This window comes from Lottia gigantea (assembly GCF_000327385.1).
Source record: "Lottia gigantea unplaced genomic scaffold LOTGIsca_4, whole genome shotgun sequence".
NCBI lineage: Eukaryota > Metazoa > Mollusca > Gastropoda > Lottiidae > Lottia > Lottia gigantea.
This window is the reverse complement of record NW_008709379.1, coordinates 409,280-431,362: the sequence shown is the minus strand read 5'-3', so window position 1 is coordinate 431,362 and position 22,083 is coordinate 409,280. Positions and strand designations below refer to the sequence as shown.

The 22,083-nt window shown below is 33.2% G+C and overlaps 2 protein-coding genes across 2 annotated transcripts in view; both read left to right on the top strand.

The window, feature by feature from the left end:
* Positions 1-3,767: 3,767 nt before the first annotated feature.
* LOTGIDRAFT_228702 (hypothetical protein) lies at positions 3,768-8,367 on the top strand (the record flags this gene model as incomplete). Its single annotated transcript, XM_009059599.1, has 7 exons — positions 3,768-3,789; positions 4,190-4,406; positions 4,799-4,944; positions 5,463-5,622; positions 6,405-6,541; positions 6,898-7,045; positions 7,322-8,367. The coding sequence occupies 7 exons, from the start codon at positions 3,768-3,770 to the stop codon at positions 7,596-7,598; spliced, it is 1,107 nt and encodes a 368-aa protein (XP_009057847.1). The 3' UTR covers positions 7,599-8,367.
* A 3,116-nt stretch (positions 8,368-11,483) lies between these two features.
* Positions 11,484-22,083, top strand: part of LOTGIDRAFT_228701 (hypothetical protein) — a gene marked incomplete at its 3' end in the record, with an annotated part of 14,080 nt that continues 3,480 nt past the window's right edge. Inside the window, exons 1-11 of the mRNA XM_009059598.1 lie at positions 11,484-11,553; positions 12,115-12,322; positions 13,399-13,568; positions 13,901-14,042; positions 14,327-14,463; positions 14,838-14,985; positions 15,331-15,484; positions 16,529-16,675; positions 19,808-19,874; positions 21,034-21,256; positions 21,772-21,941. Coding sequence (XP_009057846.1) covers positions 11,532-11,553; positions 12,115-12,322; positions 13,399-13,568; positions 13,901-14,042; positions 14,327-14,463; positions 14,838-14,985; positions 15,331-15,484; positions 16,529-16,675; positions 19,808-19,874; positions 21,034-21,256; positions 21,772-21,941 — 1,588 coding nt within the window. The 5' untranslated portion in view covers positions 11,484-11,531. The remainder of the gene's footprint in view (positions 11,554-12,114; positions 12,323-13,398; positions 13,569-13,900; positions 14,043-14,326; positions 14,464-14,837; positions 14,986-15,330; positions 15,485-16,528; positions 16,676-19,807; positions 19,875-21,033; positions 21,257-21,771; positions 21,942-22,083) is intronic.

Below are 22,083 nucleotides of genomic sequence, written 5' to 3'. Positions count from 1 at the left end.
TACAGAAACCATAACGAGTTCAGATATAAAACTTCTCAGTCTCAGTCCAAATAAGAATCAAAAGGTTTCGGACAGCCGATAATCGTATTGCACATTTGACATCTTGAACCTAATAAGTTGTAATTATTGAATGAATATAGTGATATGGATATAAGATTTACTAATCTCTTGTCTTATTTTAGCTACCTTTATCACTTGTCAAAATGAATTCTATGCTAGGCTTGTATGTATTTACATAAATGAGAACTAAGTGAGCAGTGTTAGTTTATTTAATGCAAGTCAGTCGGATTATTATTGTCCGTTTCCGGTAGTGTTATTTACCTAATCATTGTTTATTGTACGTTACATTCTACTTCTGATAAGTGATAAGGGTGGTTGATATAATGTTATTCTACAAATGATTCTGTAATACACAATGTTTCAACAATTTACATTTATAATTCTGTCTGCAGGAACAGATGTAATTTCCCAATCTATTCATTTAAACAAAATTTCCGTAGGCTGAATTTATGAATGTCGTTATTGAAACCTTGTAGTTTATAGAATCAATACCTAACGTTTCAAGTTATAAATAATGTTGACCGCACTCCATGTATAATATTGTACACAACTTGAATTTAATCAAAATCATCTTGACTGTGAAATCCGCTTAATGCATACAATATAAAAAGAATTACAAAGTTAATGTGAGCTTTATCCTTTTGTTAAATTGAATGAGACCACATTATGAAGACCATTGGGAACACTTAATGCTAATGGAAATTGTATCGAACTACTTCCAATTTGTATCAGACATTGACCTTGAATGATGCAACGATTTGCACCTAGTATCTACTCGATTTCGTCGACCTGTACAAGAGTCAATGATGACTTGAAAAATCCGTTGCATCAGAGCTTAACGGCTGTATCGACAAAATGTTGGAATATTAACTATGATCATATTCTCCCAGATGCATGCCAGAAGCAGTTGTAGCAATTCTAGTAGCTCTCAGATTCCGCCAGTCGACCTGGCTTCACCCTTTAAAGTAAGAGAGATATTCAGTATATATTCTTGTCTGCGTAAGCTATTCCACTTTTGTCTCTAGTTGCACCAAATATATCGGGTGGATGACAATTCTCACTAAACTGTTAAAAGATACCACAAGCCAAAATGTTTTTGTCCGCTGTGATAGATACAAAGTTCAGCAAATTTTTTCGTTCAAGGGAGGCAATGTGTCAAAGTTTTTCTCGTTCAAGGGAGGCAATGTGTCTGATTATTGAATCAATGGAAAATATCATTTTCTATTACACGGTTATTGATTTCATTAAAGAAGAGCAGGGGAGGTAACTCCAATTATAATACTTGGTTTAAAATGGCAATTGAAATAGCTTTTAAGGCCGAATACCAACATCACAGCCTGTAATTTAAAATATTCAAATCTGGACTAGGAAATGTAAGAGTGATAAATAATGTATAGCGAATCAACAATATGTAAATTTTAGACCATTAGTACACAGATACGGCATAGATTAAAGGAAGATTTAAATCCCACAGGCATTCGAAGTGCACTCATTAGCACTGATCAACATTAGCATAGAAACTTATATTCCGGGTTCAAGAACCGTTCATTATATCAACTACTATGTTAAACTGTTATTAGCATACATGATTGACATATTCAGAATTTGATTAGAGATTGCCATTGGAATAATTTTCTTAGTCTGAACACTCGTATTTCACCCTTCCAAACCTATCAAGTTAAAGCTAATAGATGGAAGAATAGTAGCGCAGGAAACTTGTCCACGAACAAAGTCATCAGCCTGTCTATGTGTTAAAAAATAACAGTTTCGACTACTAAAATGCGAACTCTCCTACGGAGATACTGACATCAAAAAGAGCGTCAAATCTGTTGATCAGTAACACTGCCCTAGTTATATACTAATTTGTCACTAATAAATATCATTATGATCAATATAAAGAAGTAGGGAGAGAGATCATTTCTGCCTACGTCACAGGCCGTGTCCTAATTAATTAATTCAGCTAAAAAATTAATTACTTCCAGCATAGATATATTAATAGATACAAAAATACACAGGTTTTTCTTTAACAAAATTCTGTAGATTTGAAATAAAAAATGTTGTCAGTTGAAAGTTATGTATGACGAGTATGACAAATATTGAAAAATAACCACCAAACATTACGTTAAAGGTATTGGCCGAATAATTGCACAGAAAGACTTCACGTGTTAACATTAAAATGCATGTATATCATAATACAATGCATCTACCTTATCGTCTTACTTATATCTTTGAATACCATTTCGGCTGATCGCATATAACAGTTGCCTTTCTGCAAAATTAGTTGTAAGAATGGAAAATATGTATACAGGATCGCATAAAATGCATTTTCGGTTTGTTATTTGCAACGATCGTCGGCACCTGGTTTCTGTGATATAAATGAAGAAGTTGATTGGAAGAATATCTTAAATACCAAGTCCTTCTGGCAAATCCTACTAGATCAATTACTTTTTTAGAACGTAGAAAATCTGAGTCATCTAATATGTCATAAATAGATATAAATGAAGAAGTTGATTGAAAGAATATCTGAAAGGCGAAGTCCTTCTGGCAAATCTTAGTAAATCCATCACTTTTTTTAGAACGTAGAAAAACTGAGTTATCTATGTCAAAAAAAAAAATCCAGATTTACATGATTCACTGACGCTCACCGCTGATCAATCATCAACCTCCAACATTATAGTACGCTTAAAATACACATCACTGATCAAATGGCAGAGTTTTTTTCACCTAGTTATTAAAGGGATTGTTAAGAGGTTTTCTAAAAGTGTTATGTGTATAATATTTACAATTAATCTTAATACTATATAGTTGGTAAGACAAGGTAAACTACACCAACCAAGAAATAGTGCTAATATTCTCATAGAAATAATCAAAACAAAGGCTGAACACAAGACACATGAGATTAAGGTTCAAATCGTTTCAGGTTTTCCCAGTACGTTTTGTTTCAGCAGGACATGTTTATTCATAAATTTGTCAAGGGGCACAACTCTTGGTAAGATTTTAATGAGATCTTCATTTTTATCTTTCAAGTATTGCAATAGAAGACCTTATATGAGATGGTTTTAAGTGTGAGGAAGTTCTTAGGAACTTCTATGTAAAGCACTGGTCGAGATGGTGCAACTCTTGCTATAATTTTACTCATCTTATACTTGACGTTAAGTTGTATTATCTTTACATTTAAAAAAACATAAAAAATAAATAAATATATTAATAAATAAAAATAAATATGAATAATATAGTAAATATTTAAACAGTCTAGTCCAATAGTCCACTGTCTTAATTACGACTTAATTAAAATATTAACAATATGCCTGGAGGCATGAAAAAGGTGACCAATACATTGTTTGACGGTGACTTCAAATAGAATTTAATTAACTTATCAAATCTATCAAAAACTTTCTTATTATACAATACAATATTTCTTCGCATCTTTGTGAATATTAATTGAACTGCCGACTAATTATTGCCATTAATTAAGAGATGACATATTCACTAATTAAATGATATGTAATATTTCGCGTGCCTTTGACGTTTGTATCTTAATATTGACATCTTCCTAGTGAATATGATGGATTCAGATGGAGATTCCTTACATCCTTACCGCATACATTCCTCACATAGCATCCCTGGGTCGTTTATAAGCAACCCTCATCCACTGATCATCATTCAGTCTCGGTTATTTGGAGCAAACAAGTCAATCACAGTTCAATATGGCTATTAAACAACTCCTAGGTAAGATATCATAATTTATAATTTTAATATTTCATCTGAATTGGCTATACATACAAGTGAGTAAAAATAACGAATGGAATATAAACATGTACACGTATCTCTGCTTCACTATCTTTTTCATTCCTATATGTATTGATCATGATATTTTTACTTAATTTCGTATTCTTATTCTACTTACAAATGCATCGAGAATTACATTCTTCTTTCCTTTGAAATCAACTTAAAATAATTGACTGTCCAAAACCTTCGCCTCAGTAAATTTCTTTTGATGCTATCGTTGAGTTTGGAACTACTAATCAGCTGTCCTTCTAAATCCTAGTTTGATATTAAAACTTAAAACTTCAAAGCGACTCTATTTCGTAGGTGTGTCTTGACATCGATCAATTTATTTTACTTTTAGCGGCTGGATGCTTTGTGGTCTTGGTGGTTCTATTTGATCTCGCCACCTGTCAACAAGGTTCCAATTCACAATGTCAACAAACCTTTGTCAACAATGCCATGAAGTGTGTACAGAACGGCAGTGTCAACTATCAGAATTTGTTGTATCTGACTTCCAACAGATCACGAGGAAGTGCTCCACCAGAGGGAACTGAGGCGTTTAAAAACAGAGCTTGTCTGTAAGTAACATATATTTTTTGTATTTGTGAATAGTATTATTCACCATGATTTCCTGTCCAAAAACCAATCTTAATTTGATCTGCACAGCAATTATTTCTGCGCCAGTGGTCGCTAGTATTGGGCGGTTAGAGTAGGCCCACTGGCTAAACACAATCTTTAGGCATTATATTTAATTGAATCAATTTTCAAGCTTGCTATTGCATATACGAAAGCATACCTTTTTATGATCTTATATTGTGGTCTTATAGTTGAATTGTCTCCCATTATACTTTATAACCTCGTGTTAGATGTAAAATATCAGATATCATCCCAAGGCATTAACTTACTCAAAGCGCTCATTCATGGGGGTAAGATGCAAGTGAAAACCAGTTATCCATGTTTCTAATTATAGATCGAGAATGACTATAGATTCCTGTGGTAAGATGATAGCAGCTACTATGAGAAACAGCACCATGTGTATGAGCCCAATGGAACAGCAACAGCTCATGTTAACAGCTGCTAGCATATTCGGTGAATTTGACAGAGTCTGTGCCCATCGTAAGTTACCAGTTTCGCAATAACGAGTCAGGGCATGTTTGCTCCTCTGGATGTAATTCGTACATTACCAACAATTGGGATGAAACGAAGGGAGGTAACCTATAACCCTATAAACGTTTGATTGCTGTGTTATGTCCCTTGAAGTAAAGAGGCGACAATCCCTATTATTGCTTACAAAATTCATAATATTGTTACTATGCCCTGCAGTCACAAGACAATTATATCGACCTATCACTGTTTTCTCAGGATTCCTTCTTTTCAAAGACTTGAAGAATAACAGTTATCTTATATGCTTAATCAAAGATTAGACATTTTTAAATATCGGGTTTGAAATAAAAGTACTTGTTTCTCATTGAGATTAAAGTAAAGTCTGAATTTGTATATTTCAAGGGCCCTTATCTTAGAGAACAATATTTGAATTTTGGTGCAGATAAAAAAATTCCCTATTTTACTGCGATTGATTTAGTCTCTTTCCAATTCTATTGTGCAATGTATATCATAAATGTCTTATATTTCAGCTTGTCGATACACCCTGACACAAGAAATTCGCCAGTGCTTCTCCTACTCCATGAAAGGTGGTAATTCTCAGATCAATCCACAGACGTTTTTAGACGAAGCTTCCAGGGGGCGCGGCAGTATTATTGGTTCTACGCACGAGCAAGTGCATGACTTCTGTTTGTAAGTACAATATGATATGATATGACATAATATTGAATAGAATACAGCGAAGGAGCACGTCCAACTTCCGTATCTATCCGTTCTCTTTGAAGATAGCTAATTATGATTAATACAAGATTTTAATTAATTTGATTGACAAGCAATATGATTAATTACTTTCCCCTGGACAAAATTTAGCTAATTATTCTTCGGCCATTTTGAATCCGACTGGTCCTTCCTCTTTCTTTAACTTTAATATTTCCAAGACGATGCACGGTTAGTTTTAAGTTCTTTAATTACTTTCAATATTGAATTTACATCATAGAAACGAACACTTCGATTTGCTATTCTTTTGATCTCTTTCAAGAATTTTGTTAATTTTGTCATGAAATAGTTAATTTTAAATTATTCGATTTTTTTAATTTTTCGATCACATTTGTCATGCGTGAATAGAACTAAGCTATTGGACCCAGAAATCAATTTATATAAAAACAAAAATGTCATAGATTGAATTGGACTACTTTAGGCTGCTTTTTATAAAACCCGATTTTCTTTTAACGATTAATTTTAAAAATCGATCTCTTTGGAATCAACAAACCGATAGTTGTACTGCAATGTATACTGTACACTGGTTTACTTGAAACTATGACTCTCACCGCAAATTCATTTAGGCCTTAATTTTCTAGACATCGTCATCAGGCGTCAATCTCGGCAATATAATTTCATTTTCATTGAAGATTCCTGGCGACGGCTTTGACTCTAATTATTGCTCACAACTAACTTATTATTATTTTTCGTTTTAGAAATCGTCAATCTCTACTGTCGTGCATCAAGAATAAAATCAACATCTGTCCCGATGGACAATACATGATGAAAAAGATGAAAATTGACATCATGTCCTTAGAAAGAGCTTTTGATTTACTTTGTCAACATCCTAATGGTAAGACTGCCATATTTCTTTTATTAAATAATAGATTTCTACATTTAGTACACTTTGTTCTTCGAGAAACTAGATAAGCTGATCAAACGAAATCCTCTCTTGGTCGATGTGCAATTCACAGCATCTCACCTGACAAATTAACCTATTTGGATCAACTGTATAGTCACAGATTCTAATCTCCGAAATGGACTTTCAGTTTAACAGGAATGTAGAGCACGAGCAACTGACTTAACTCAGCCATAGATCAGATTAACAAGTTTGTACCAGTTGCTTTGAAAATTAATTGTTCTCAGGATCTTTTCATCCAAATATATGTCCATTGCAGCATTAAACCTTTTCATATTTCTACCTTTCAGTATATCTTCACGGTCTCCAATGTTTCAACGACCCTACCCAGGAGGTTCAGGTCTGTTACCGAGAAATGGACAATAAATTAACCAACATGCAAATTTTGGAGAGACAACAAACTCTTACCGATCAACAAATCTATATGCAAGAATGCAGGTGGGTACTCTCATATCTTCTGTGGTGATTACAATGTCATAACAGAAATATATCTGAATATATCAAAGCCACGCTTTGAGTTGCAAACTATGGGGCGATTAACTCTTATTTCAGAAGTCACCTAATTATATGGGTTACATTTCGGAAGGTGGTCAATAATTTTCTCTGGGTGATATTAAAAGGGTGTCTATATATTGCAGTATTGTATCCTTAGGGAAACATCGGACACCTGAGTTTATGACGTAAATATTCATGTTTTTTCTTTCACCCTTTCAGTATTCGTCTGAGTTTGATGGACTGTGAAATGGGAGCTTGGAGAAGACGCCAACACGCACCTTGCCATCCTGCCATTCTTGGTCTACACACAGAATTGGAATGCCGATTACTCCCTGATTATTGTATGAACTTGTTCCCTAGTTTGGTCCAACAACATTGCTCCCCCATGAATTTCCATCAAGAACAGAGAGCTCAATTTGCCGGTGCCGCCTCTACCACTATCACCCTTACAACATTGTTTGCCATGTTATTTGTTTCTGTGTTTGCTAGATCCTAAATGTGTTGATGTGTTTAATTCTGACACTCATGGGGCATAACTATGAGATATCATAACTTAACATTGGCAGGCATTATGGTTGGTCCAAGCAGTTAAACACTAGAGTTAGACCAATTAAAATACTGAACTTTCTAGTTTTGATATCTTGAAGTTAAAACGATTTGTTAAATCCTTAGAAAATAAAAATGTACATTTAAAGCAATTGGAAAACTATATTTCGTGATTTTTCTTTCAAAACATTCGTCTGTTATGAAAAATTAACCTAAATTGAGTCCGTGGTCTGAAAAAGTTATTGAAATTCATTTCGATTAAAACCTTTGATTATTAGTTTGGTTAAGGAAAATATGGAATAAGGCTTGACGTTTGCTCTAAAATGTAAAATAATCCATAACTTAGAATTTCCAGCAATGACTTCTTAAATATCATGACAAATGTTCGTATGACGTCATTTAACCGTTTGACTGAATGAATCTTTGTTTGACGGATAGTGTCGTTAGGAAATAGGTTTTTGTAAATTTTGTAGGGTGTTAAATTTCATTTTTTATCATGGTTTTTTTGTCATTTTCATTATGTATATATTCATGGTATTTCATTATTATAATATTTTTAATTTGGTTTCATTGAAAACAGTAGTTGATAAAGTCCCATTTGTAAAGGCGTCTGTATTGTCAAGCAAGTTTGACATGCGGCGTTCAGACGCAAGTAATTTTTGTATATAATTTTGTATTGTGTATATTTTTTTCTATTATTCAATAAAGCAGATTGGTTTAAATTTCAATCTTTTCATTTCCATCATGACCGTGGAAAAGGACGTCAAAGATCTATGATGCATCTTCATCTGGAAGCTTTTTAAGCCTTTGCCTATAACCTTGTCTAACCAATCACTACAATCACCGTGACGGAATCAGTATCAAAGGATAATTTCAAGAACTAGAATAAAACACCTGTGTCTGAAATTGAAGAGAATGTCATTTGATTTACTTTTTGTAGGACATGAACCGATTATTGCAATAGGAAGAAGCAAAGGCGACGCCCTTGTCTCACACCCAATCAAAGTTCCATGTTTCGAATAGCCATATCAATGACCCACAATGACTTCAAAGCCTGATGGAAGAATCAAAAGTTATATGATTTTACGAAAACGCATCAATCATAGAGGCATTCGTGCACCAAAGATGTTTCGGGCACCAGATCTTGCTGAAAAGGTAAAAAATATCTCGATAAAGCTCTTTGGAAAGACGCCAAATTGATACTGAATATTGTCAAAAAAGAGTTTGAAAGACTTACGACACACAGAATATATGTACCAAAATGGAATAATGACATAGCTCAATCGGTAACAAGTTGAATTGCCTGCCATGTATTTAAAAATCTCTTGAAAATCAAGGACACTCAGACGTGTTTAGTGCTCTTTAGAATCAACCTGTTTTCGACCATCACACCCATCACTTATTCAATACGTACTAATAATGCATGATAACCATCCCTACCCACTGGCTATTTATGAATTGTACAATATATCATCACATCAATCAGCGGAAGCGATGATTTCACAGAAAATTACTGACGTTAATCGAATATTAATTATTAGCCTTAATTAGTGTCAAAACAAATTATTTCTTGCGGCAAGTTTTAAATTTATTTACCGTTTTTTAACAGGATTAAATGATATTTACTTTTTTAAAAAAAAAAACATTTTTATATGAAATATTCGTGAACTAAAAATAAAATGTAAAATTATCTCAACGTTGAATAAAGCAAAAGGTTTTGGTACCGTTTTGTTGATTTTTACTGACGAATTATATCATAACAATGGGTAGCTAAGAGTAGACAATGGCCAATAACATGACCAAGGCTGCTATTTAGTGATCTGGAACCCTGTGGCGAATTAGTGTTGTCTTAATGAGTCTGGTATTATTTTAAAGGAACGAAAATAATATTATCAAATTATTTTTTTTTTTTACAACAGGGATGCATTGTAAATTTATATATGTTTTATGAAATTTTCTGTATTTTTATTATATACTTAGTATATAATTCGCAGTTTCGTGGGAAACATATAGTAGTTAATGTATATATATTTTTTATTGTTATTTTATTTTTTCTGAAGTCTTGTACATAATTTGTAGTTTAGTATGACCTATTGAAAATTAGATTCTGTCTAAATGGGTTGCCAAAATAAAGTTATTATTATTATTATTATCATTCCCACCTTAATCCAATGAGCCACCACCATTTAAATTAATAAAAATTCTTTAACACATTTGTTTCAAGATTTGCTAGTGAAGAAAGAAAAATAACATCCTGTAACAACCTATAGATTAGTTTATATTCATATCCTCGTTGTATTTATCAACTGACATAGTGACATATACATAGAGAAGATATTGAAAATATTTGAAATTTTATCTGTTTTAGAACGCTAGCGTTATCCGTATTATTCGTCAAATTAGAGCCAGATTTGTTAGACATAAAACTTTATTTAATTTTGTAGTTTATTAAAACGCGACACATTTGTTCTATTGTTTTAAAAAGAGAAAATCGAACCATTTGTCAATAAAAAACATATCAAAGGATAATGAATGGCGATATTGGCGAAAAAAATGAAAAATAAACACTTTTATCAAATACAAACTTTTATTTTGCATTATTGTTTTTTTGAAATTTTCATCTCCTGACCTACATTCATGTTAATAGTACACACAAATTCAGTATTAGTTACTTTCCTAGAACTTTTTTCATGTACTTTATTAAACAACATATTTACTCCCTACTGAAATGTATGGAACGATTATTTCGTTAAACTTTATAACATAATTCATGCTGGATCGTGGGAATTTGATTGACCTTATTGGATAAAACATATTTGGGGAAGTCATCAAACGCTTTGTTATTCTTTTACGGACCGAGCAGTGACGTTTCTATTGAATATTGGTCTTGCCATGTCTGATGTTACTTTACTTATGTTAAATCGCCAGAAAAACATTTCGTGCTACGGGCAATCTGGTTATGGCAGATGGCTAATAATCTATAAGTTTGTAAAGCAAATACTTAAGGAATGATGCCACCAATACTGTATCATCGAGTATCATCGTTTTTCACCCTCGATTATTTCCCCTTGCTAGGTTCCCACGCAGCAGCCTCATCATTAGAGTAGCACTTGTCACTTGCATAATTAGAGATAACAGATTACCTTAAAAAATAGCTTGTATAATTAGCATCATAGGTCGATTTATTTTTTCAATGTCAAACCCGAACCCTAGTTCTGATTTGCCATCTATTTATAGTACGCAATCAAATTTCTCCAATGTCCTACCGAAAACAATCCAGAATATGTACAATGAATTTGCCGCGGGTTATTTTGGTTAAAAAATGTTTCTAACCAGAGATTGTGTAAGATAACATGAGAAAGTTCATGTCAAAATTTAATTACTAGTGAAAGTTTACTTCCGGGTCTAATTATAATACAACCAATCAAAAACTCATTAAAATTGACATCAGGACTTACGTATCATACGGTGTAGGTCGAATTGACATTTACTGAATCCTTAAATCCGTGCCAATTAACTTTTCCTTTTATTTAATTTGATACTTTTATCAATTTTATAGTTACTGATATAATCATAAATTTATTTTAAATAATTTTCGTAAAATTGAAGGTAGCAAAAATTGTAAAATAACTTACAACAACTTGTATATATTTATCGTATTCTCAATGTCCATTTAAAAAAGTTGATGGTGTACATTAAATGAAAATGACGTCATGGTAATGATCGTCAATGATTGGATATTAAAAATTATAAACAATTATACAATTTTCCACGACTGACTGACCATCATGATACTTTAAATTGAATCCAAATTGTTGGAAGTTCATTCGAGTCATTTCATTTAATCGGATCAGTAGTATTAAGTGAAAAAAACAAACTCAATATGTGGTCATATATCATACTTGGTAAGATTGAAATTTTATTTCAATTCAAAATACGTTTTTAAACGTTGATAAATACATTGATAGGGCTATTGGGAAAGTTAGCTTTGTTAAGTGCCTTTATGGTGTGCGATGTTTGCAATCTGAACGTTTTAAAATCAGAACTTTGAAACGTTGTCAATGATATTACGTTTTATGGTATGGTATTAAGTAGAGTCAATAGTTTGGATCACATTGATTGACAGTGTAGGGAACTAATGGTTTACTACTATTCTGAGAATCGTAGGCTATGTATTACCATGATAACAAAGATTTTACATTGTTTGAATGAGTCGTTGAGGAAAGGCATGCTTTGGAATCCACAACCTTTAAGAGAGAACATTCAGTTAATCATATGACCTCGATATGGCCAGCGAGATACGATTTTGATTTAAATAAGCCCTAAAGATTTGTGTATCAATTATCTTAATTGTTCAGTAAATGTATCGTTGTATCACTTTGAGTTTATATGTTTGCAATGATGATTTAAGAAGTAAATACACAACCATGTCATTCTTGTCAAAACCTGTATTTGTTATATTTCAGCTATCAGTACATATGTACTTAGCACTGTAACAGCTCAGCAACAACCCCCACAAGAACAGTCACAGTGTAAAACAAACTTCAAAAATGGTTTCTTCACGTGTATTTCAAATTTTAGCTTGGATCCCAATGAGTTCATTTCTTTAATCAATAACCAAACTAGAGCAGGTACTCCAATAGGAACAGATGCAGTTAAAGACAAGGCCTGTCCGTAAGTTAACTTGTTTTTATTTCGAATCGTGACTGTTTCATATCTGGGCATCAATGTCTTAGTTGCCTTGTTCAAAACAACATGGCAAAAACTGGCATGACAAGAAAATGCTCACTGACCAAACACTGAAAAGACGTAAAAGTTCTAGCTTAGGAAGTCGAAACGTTGCATAAAATTTTAACCAGTGATCGCTGTTGTGTATATATCGTACTCACAATTGCTAAATGTCATTTAAAGACTTTATTCAATCTAAAGGTTGACTCACTGTAAAAATTTCACATTTCCTTGAAAGCTGTATTGTATTATATTCAAGATAATGGCAAGATGAAAAAAACAATTGTTGTAATCTCCGACAGTGACTAGTCGTCATGTTTCACACTCCACCTTAAATATGTAAAAACAATTGTTGCAAAAAATGTAGTGAATAGTTACATTTTAATTTGGTTAAAATTTCAATTGATGATACATTGCTACGCCGAGACCTGCTGACAACTTCCATTGCAAGTGGATAGTTGATATTTAAACTCCCTGAATGCATCTCTGTAAGACCTATAAATTCGATTGTACTATTTCGTTCGAATTTGTCGTGCCTTTAACTCATCATAACTCACCATGTCGCTCTACAATTGATGTATTAAGCACTATTATAACAGTGGTATTTCTATATCACTCTACAATTGATGTATTGAGCACTATTTTAACAGTGGTATTTCTATATCACTCTACAATTGATGTATTGAGTACTATTTTAACAGTTGTATTTCAATAATACTCTACAATTGATGTATTAAGCACTATTTTACAGTTGTATTTCTATATCGCTCTACAATTGATGTATTAAGCACTATTTTACAGTTGTATTTCTATATCTCTCTACAATTGATGTATTAAGCACTATCTTACAGTTGTATTTCTATATCGCTCTACACTTGATGTATTAAGCACAGTGAAGTATTTATTATTAAAGTAAGGCTATAGCTTCTCTACTTGTAACCCATTTCTTCCATTCGAACTTAAAGACATACCTAATTTGATATTTTCATGAATACACAATATTATACTGTTGTATCTTTCAGGATCGAAAAAGAATTCTTCCAGTGTGGGTCTGAATTTATGACTAAATTACAGAAGTCGGGAGTTTGTGATGCCAACAGTCAGGCTGGAGGTACACCAGGAGAAGAATATAAAGCTGTTTTAATGCAATTCTTGTCGTTAATGGGACAGTTTGATTTTATTTGTGCTCATCGTAAGTTTTTTTACATTTAGAAATTTCACCTTCGCGTTTCGAATAAAACCCTACAGGACATCTTCCATTGGACATAGAGGTTAATTCTCCCAAAGTAAGCGATCTCACTGAAAAGGAACGCAAAAAGAATATCCATGTACAAAACCGTTATTCAACAAGAGAAGATTTGACTATTATATTAATATTATACGTGTTGATCTTGTTGTTGATTACCTCGAAAAGAAAGTTGTCATTGCTTGATCTTCTTATTTGGTATTCTACAATAGGAGAGCTACTGTTAGCTATCTTTAATTGCCTCAACTAAATTTCTGAAATTTTCTTGTTCATTATAGCTTGTAGAAAAGATGTCTTAGTGAATTTGAGAAAATGTTACACAACAGCCGAGCTTGACCCAAATCTGTTTTTATCTAATGCTACTGCTGGACGAGGTGCTGTTATTGGTACAAAGAAAGAAGACGTTGACCAATATTGTTTGTAAGTGTATTAGTTATTACCCGATGACATGAGCATTACACGTGAGGATTGTCTGAAATATGTGAAATTCCAGACGATTGAGACCGGTTATCTCGCAGATGTGATCATTGCCTTCTATTTCGGACTCGACTACTTCAGATTGAAGACGGCTTAGCCTGTATCTAGGACAAACCGCTTGCCACGCATTTGTGATCATTCGCATCTATTTCGGCTTTGCCTGTATCTCCTTCGGACGTATTCAAACCTCTTATCACTTGTGCTTGGTCATATCTATCTTTTTCCAGACATAAAGACCAACTGTTGAGTTGTATGAAAGATGAAAGAGACACTTGTCCTGATGCTCCAGAACTCCTCCGTGGTATTAATCTAGATATTGAAGCTATGGAGAAAGGTGTTGGTATTTTATGTAAACATCCCAAAGGTAAGGAAGCTAAATCTGTTGACTATTATTAGGACACATAAACACAATATAATCACAGGTCGGGGGTAGAAAAGGCAGGAAGGTAGCAACATTTAAAGCTGGTCTGTAGCCAGACCTGATTGTTCAGGTGGACAAGTCAGATCTCTGAAGACAATGGTGTTTAGTTGCAGTAAAGGAATTGGTGTATTGTCAGGATTTTTCATGGGTCAATCCATTTTTTTTCCCTATATGCAGAGCAATTATAACCATATTAAAGGACATCCTATGGGCTTTCACCAAATCTAAAAACTGTAGTTTTTATAGAGGGGAACCAAAACATACTTAGGTATGAACTATATTAACTAAGTTTGAACTATTTCCTTTTGTCGTTGTAGTGTATTTGTCCGGTCTGCAATGTTTTGCCAACACAACAAAAGGTGTGGAGGATTGTGCTGAAGATCAAAGAGTTGAAATGGTCAATTTAATGTACAAAGCTGCTAACACCAGTATGGAAGAAGCCGAATATTACAAAGAATTTTGCAGGTAAATTGCACTTCAAAATGGTTATATTTACACTTGAATTAGGAATAATTCCCAACCAAATTGCCACACATCATAATCTGGTGCTTTTTACAGAACAATAGTAAAACCTTGAACCACAAAGAACATTTGGATTAAAATCTTCGACCTCTGCATCCAATTTACCAGCTGCATATCTGCAAATTGACACTACAGCTACTTTTCTTTTAACGCTGTAGGCGAAATCAACTTTCTGCAACATCGCTGTTCTCGTTATCTATTCCTTGCGTATAAAACCAATAATCTATTGTCATTCCTGTGTGATCACTCGCCCTTATATTATTCTATTTGGTCCTTTTTTCATTTCAGAATCCGCGCCAAACATGTCGGATGCGATCTGAATCAATGGAGACAAAAAGTACACCCAATGTGTAACAAAGGAGTTATTGGATTACGTACAGAAATGGAATGTGGATTATTACCAGAAGAATGCAAGAAATTAGAGAAGGCTAATTTAGACAGGGTTTGTCATGCCGATCAGTTCAACAGACAACACCGAGATCCTTCGTCATCTGTAGATGGTTCAGCATCCGCCCTTTCAGTCTCCATCGTGTTTACGTCTTTGTTTGTCATGTTTTCAGGACTTCATCATTATTTATTTTAAACATTATTTAAATAATTCCATCTTAATATATTAAACTGGTATTTCTTTTCCTGTTTATATCATCCATCGTTCTTCCTTTATACGATACACTAACTTGTTGACGATCCAATACACGATTTTGATGGACGATTTGGTCAGAAATCACGAAATCAGATGTTAATATATTAAGATGGTTCAATTGATTAAATCCAATAAGAAACTACATGTATTCTATGAAGCCATTTTGGTGGAGATAACTTAATAAAAAGGTGTTTTATAAAATTTGACTATTATGCCCGGAAAATGGCCAAGTGGCAGCTAACTTTGTGATCCTTTAACCAATAATTACGGCAGATGGAAATGACAAATAGACGTCTATGAGCCGATAATGTCTTACCTCAGAAAGCTCACAACAATGTAATCTATATCTACCAATACCAATCACTATTACAAACTGCTAGTGGTTGTTATCAAAGATTTTAATAGGGTTTATTTTTATGCTTGTTGAAGAAAATTGGCGGAGTGTAGGGGCCTTTAACTCCCTGATGATGTCTGTTTAAAGACGGAATAAAGGGACGTTCACACGGTTAATTTTAAAGTCATCAAACCTCACTATGGTTGTGGTTTAATTTGAGGTTGTTGATTTTGAAATAAATATACCTCCTTAACTTGATCATGGTCATGTGACTTTCGTCTTAGAGTTTGTCACGTGACAGTTCAAGAAAGGAGGTCAGTTAAAGGCCAGTTGAATGAATTTTTTTTCCAATGAAATGATGTTTATTTGATGTATTTTTTTTATAATTTGTAAGAATTACTATTAAAATATTACAAAGATACTTGATTAAATTTTTGATTGCAAACACCGGGACAGAGCTGAGAAGTTGGTCTCCACGTCACAATTCCATTTGTTAATGTCTACTTCAGTTTCATATTAACATTATACACTTGATTCGTTTAGTTCGTAAATCCTCTGAGTGGGCAGCAATAGTACAGTCATCAGCATACTGGAGGGCTGAACGAGTGACTTTAGTCTTTGCCTTCAGCCGTATACCTCCATCTTTCCTGTATATGGTATGCTGGATTTGAGTTTGAAAGCAGAATCATCATGCTAAAAGGGAAGCTGAAGAGTGTTGGAGCAAAAACGCATCATTGCCTGACCCCGTTAGTGACGAAAAACTCATCATTTATTCTGCCGTTGACTGGCTTTGCATTCATGTCATCGTGAAAGCATATGATTATTTTCACCATCATGGGTGGGATTCCAATACGGGACAATATCATACGAAACTACCGTATGGTTTTTACATGGATATAACACACACGAACGTAGTTCACAGACATTTTGAATATCTTCCTCGTCTTAATATTTCAACAAATTCTTCAAATCGCATTTAAAGGTTTAAAAATGTCTTAGTTTAAACAATATAGCTTTTTAAAAATTCGACTTATTAAGTGGAGGAAGAGATTCAAAATGGTTGTGAATTACGTTCGTGTGTGTTATATCCATGTAGGAGGGATACTGTATCAAATGCCTTTGTGAGGTCGACAAAGAGGATGTAGAGGTCCATTCTTTGTTTTTGATATTTCTTTTGGACCGGTCAACTGTCCCTCTTTTCTTGAGAAAACCATACTATCTTTCTGATACTGTCTCATCTAGAAGGTATTCGACCTGTTTAGGATGACCTTATAGAAGATCTCAACTTCTATACCGTCACAGCTGGGCTTCTCGCCTTTTCCTCTTGGGTAAACAATCCAGCACATACAGAGGAGCTCAGTAAACTTCCGCAAGCGACTGACTGCCCGCCCATTTACTAATGTCCAATGACTTCTGCCACCTCGAATTGTCAATCCGCGATTTATTGCCTCATTATTAGTGATATCTCACCCTGCAGTTATTAACCGGAGTTGAAGAGCTCGGCACCCTGATCTCTTCTGCCTTCATTTTTAACCATTCATCCTTTAATGAGCACAATCGCGTCTTTTTGAGGTGGTGGAATTTGTCTCGCATTAAGTCAGACTGTATATCCGCTAGTCAGTTTTTGGTTATCATAAACTTATATATTAATTTTGATCTATAAGAATGTCGAAACCTTAATAATGATAATCTTTATTAACATGTTTATAAGGCATACTGTAGGGGAAAGTTACACAGATATAAATTTTACATTTGTACAGTGCTCACTCACGCCCATAGAACAATTGACAATCTATTTTGTATTACGTACAATTCAGTACATAATGTTATTGTACAATTTGAAAATATATAACAAATAAATATACAATTCATATCAATACAATAAAATAATATCGATTCAATTCTATACAATATTATAATAAATGATGTAATAATAATAATAGTGATAATAATGTAAGATTCAATGTAAAGGGAAAACTTCTTGCAGTCATAGATGTATATGTATTTTCATAAGTTCATAATAATCTCAGAGTTTTTTGAAGACATCAAAGAAGCTATAATAAACTGTTATAAAACGTAATAAAGCACCACCCTATTATGAATCCCGCAACGTTTCTGCACCACCAGTTATCTCTCTTTGCCCGTTCCCTCAGCTGTATGATTGTAATAGCTGACAGCCGAATCCTGTCACTTGTTTAATTATAGATAATTGATTACTGTTTAATTGGTAAGAATAATAAGGAAACTCGACTTGAAACTCCCATCCCATACTTGACGTGGAGGCGAAATCTACTGTCATATTTTTACAGTAGCCAATCAACTGCCGTCTATTTTCAACCGGAAACGGTTACAAGAATCGACAACACCAATGTGCCGCTGGATATGTTTTTGGAAAAATATGAACTGAATCAAAATGCAACTTATATAAAGCTCATTAAGTGTAACTAATTATCATACGGTGTAAGTCTTCATCATATACATACCTAAAAGATCGCGTCTTTTTTTTTTTTTTGTTTATTGAAACTCTTATACAGGTTTATAATCAGGTTTTCTAAATTTGTAATGAATACAATGATAGCATCAATTTGCACCATTCCAATTTTCAATCCGACGTCTATGGTTCCGGAGATTCCACTAAAACTGTGTGTTACTAATGATGTCATTAATCAGGCAAGGGCCTTATCTGATAAAGCATATTTTGTGATTGGTGACTTCTTTTTTTGTGGAATTACAGGAACTACAGACGTCTAACAGGAATGATGCAATTTGATTTGATCAGTGTCCCCGATGCATACAAAGATAAGATCTAGAAAACAATCCTTTTCCTATTTTCACCTAATAATAACAATGTAGATTGTGGAAACGATATGTTCAATAAAACTCAGGAGTAGTATACCTTATAAACTAATGATAACAATGTAAATTGTTGAACGATTGTGTACAATAACAAGGAGTAGTATACCATTTAAACTAATGATGACAATGTAAATTGTTGAATGGTTGTGTACAATAACAAGGAGTGGTATACCATATAAACTAATGATAACAATGTAAATTGTTGAATGGTTGTGTACAATAACAAGGAGTAGTATACCATTTAAACTAATGATAACAATGTAAATTGTTGAATGGTTGTGTACAATAACAAGGAGTAGTATACCATTTAAACTAATGATAACAATGTAAAGTGTTGAATGGTTGTGTACAATAACAAGGAGTAGTATACCATTTAAACTAATGATAACAATGTAAATTGTTGAATGGTTGTCTACAATAACAAGGAGTAGTATACCATTTAAACTAATGATGACAATGTAAATTGTTGAAAGATTGTGTACAATAACAAGGAGTAGTATACCATATAAACTAATGATAACAATGTGAATTGTTGAAAGATTGTGTACAATAACAAGGAGTAGTATACCATATAAACTAATGATAACAATGTGAATTGTTGTGTACAATATAACCAAGGAGTATTATATCATCAAAGTGCGTTCCGTTATTTCAGGTTGATAATCATTTGGTATTTTATCATGAATCAATGAATGTATAAGGGGCCTGAGTTGAACTGGTGTAAGGAATAATTTAACCTATACCGACTTGGATGTATTTGAAAATTAGATGTAAAACCATAGATAAAAAATGAAAAAAGGTGTATATTTAATTAAATTGACGTCATATTAATAATTGTTTCTGATTAGACATTAAATTATAGAAAAATTACAATTTTGATAAATTTCATGATCCTTTCAATTGAATTCAAATTAATTTTAATTTCATTCTAGACAAGTGATTTCATCGGATTAGGAGTATTACAAGAAAAAATCAAAATGTGGTCATATTATATACTCGGTAAGATGTTTCATTATAGAAAAAACCCATCTTAATTCGATATAGATTAAGACATTCTGTAAATGTCGTGAATTACAGAGTTTTAGTCTGTGTCCTATACGTGAAAATAAGTTTACCATTTGATAGTTTACAGCTTTACTGTGAATTATTCATATTCATTGTATTGTAAATAAAAATAAAATAATATTTTCCATATTTATAATCCTACAGAGTCTCGGTCCCAGTCAGAATACGCACATTTTCTATATGTTGGTTAAGAGCAACTGTGTTATATAATATTTATAAGGATACATCTCATATTAGAACGTATACTAACAACTATTTTAAACACGAATTGAAATATTAATTTGCTTCGTTTCATTTTTAAAATAATTTTGATTCCATAATATTGACGTCAACAAAAATTCCGTCAAATTGAATAGTTTCGTTTTGTAGTATGAAAATCTACGATCCTTAAATGCCCATTTTTTTTCGTGTGTTCTCATGTCATACCATGTATAATAGTGATGAAATTGACGAAAACCCTGCTGCGTTTACCTGTCTGATATAAAAAGTCTAGCCTACATGACCCGATGATTATGAGCAAGTGTTTTTCGCCTACGAGAACGCACATAATCTAGTTGTGTCATTGTTAGTATATTTGGACACCTGATTTTTCCAAGTACTGGAAGTGTGCTTCCAGTCTTGGTGAAGATTTTTATGCACTACATATATCGATGATTCTGTTGGATTAGCAGGAGGAGCATTCGCAGAATTATTATAGTCTACGTCAAGGATTAATTTTGAAAAAATTCTTATAGGTGGTAGAAAGATTCTGTGTGCTTCTAAATTGAATAGTTTCGTTTTGTAGTATGAAAATCTACGATCCTTAAATTTAACAATGCCCATTGCTGCCGGTTGGCAGCGGTAGGTGGTTGGCTTTTAAAACCCACCCTAACAACGCCCATGTTCGCTGTCTATCCTTTCATATCTTATTAATTGAACGATCAAGTCCATAGATAAGCGTAACAGAATTACTACCCATACCTCCGAATCTTGAAATTGGTCTTGCTCTCTTTCAACAGATGTCCTTGGACTGATTTCAACAATATGTTGTCATATGTTACCAACTGTATGACGAACTGGTCGTTTATAGACTACATTGTATTCTTTATTACAGCCATCTGTTTATATATCCTGGGCACCATTACAGCTCAACAACAACCTAATCAACCCGACACGCCACAACAACAATCACAATGTCGAACAAATTTCAAAAATGGATTCTTCGAATGTATAACTAAGTATAAACTGGATCCCAATGAGTTCATGTCTTTAATCAACAACGAAACTAGAGCAGGTACTCCAATAGGAACAGATGCAGCGAAAGACAAAGCCTGTCCGTAAGTATGGTTCGGTATAAAATATTATTAAACCTTATTCAAAATATAAACATGTATTACTTCTGAATTCGAAACATATACAGGTAAAGTTATAAAGTAAAATATTGTATTTCCGTAAAGTTGCTTTCCAAGATTTAAATCTCCCAATGCATATTACAGGTTTCTGTTTTAGTTTATTTTCCAAAAATCTATAATAGGAGTGAATGATGGAAAGCCACCTTTTCATTTCATATGTCCATTGTAATGAAATCGAATGTTCCACTGGTTTAGGTATAAGACTTATTCATTATTAACATCAATCGAAATATATTCTTCCATTCTTAACAAACTGTTACTGTGGTTTGCATCTGCGTTATCGTAATGTTGATGGTAACAGCATTCTCAATTTTGAAATTATTACCTTAACTTTTTAATGTAATTATCAACTTGAGTGAACTGCCGCCCGTATTATCCTTCAATTAACTAATTGTACCGGCAATCCGGTTTTGTAACTAACAAAATTGTTTTGTTTCCAGGATCGAGAAAGAATTCTTCCAGTGTGGAACTGACTTTATGACTAAATTACAGAAGTCAGGAGTTTGTGATGCCAACAGTCAGGCTGGAGGTACACCAGGAGAAGAATATAAAGCTGTTTTAATGCAATTCTTGTCCTTGATGGGGCAGTTTGATTTTATTTGTGCTCATCGTAAGTATTTCTCTATTTCTTCTTTCAATATTCTAGTGTCATTAATTGACTTTGTCACTTTGTTTTCAAGTATTCAAAAGTTAAGATTTTGAACCATTGTTTCGCACAGTTTGTTACAGTTTGCACATGAGGGTCTCCACGA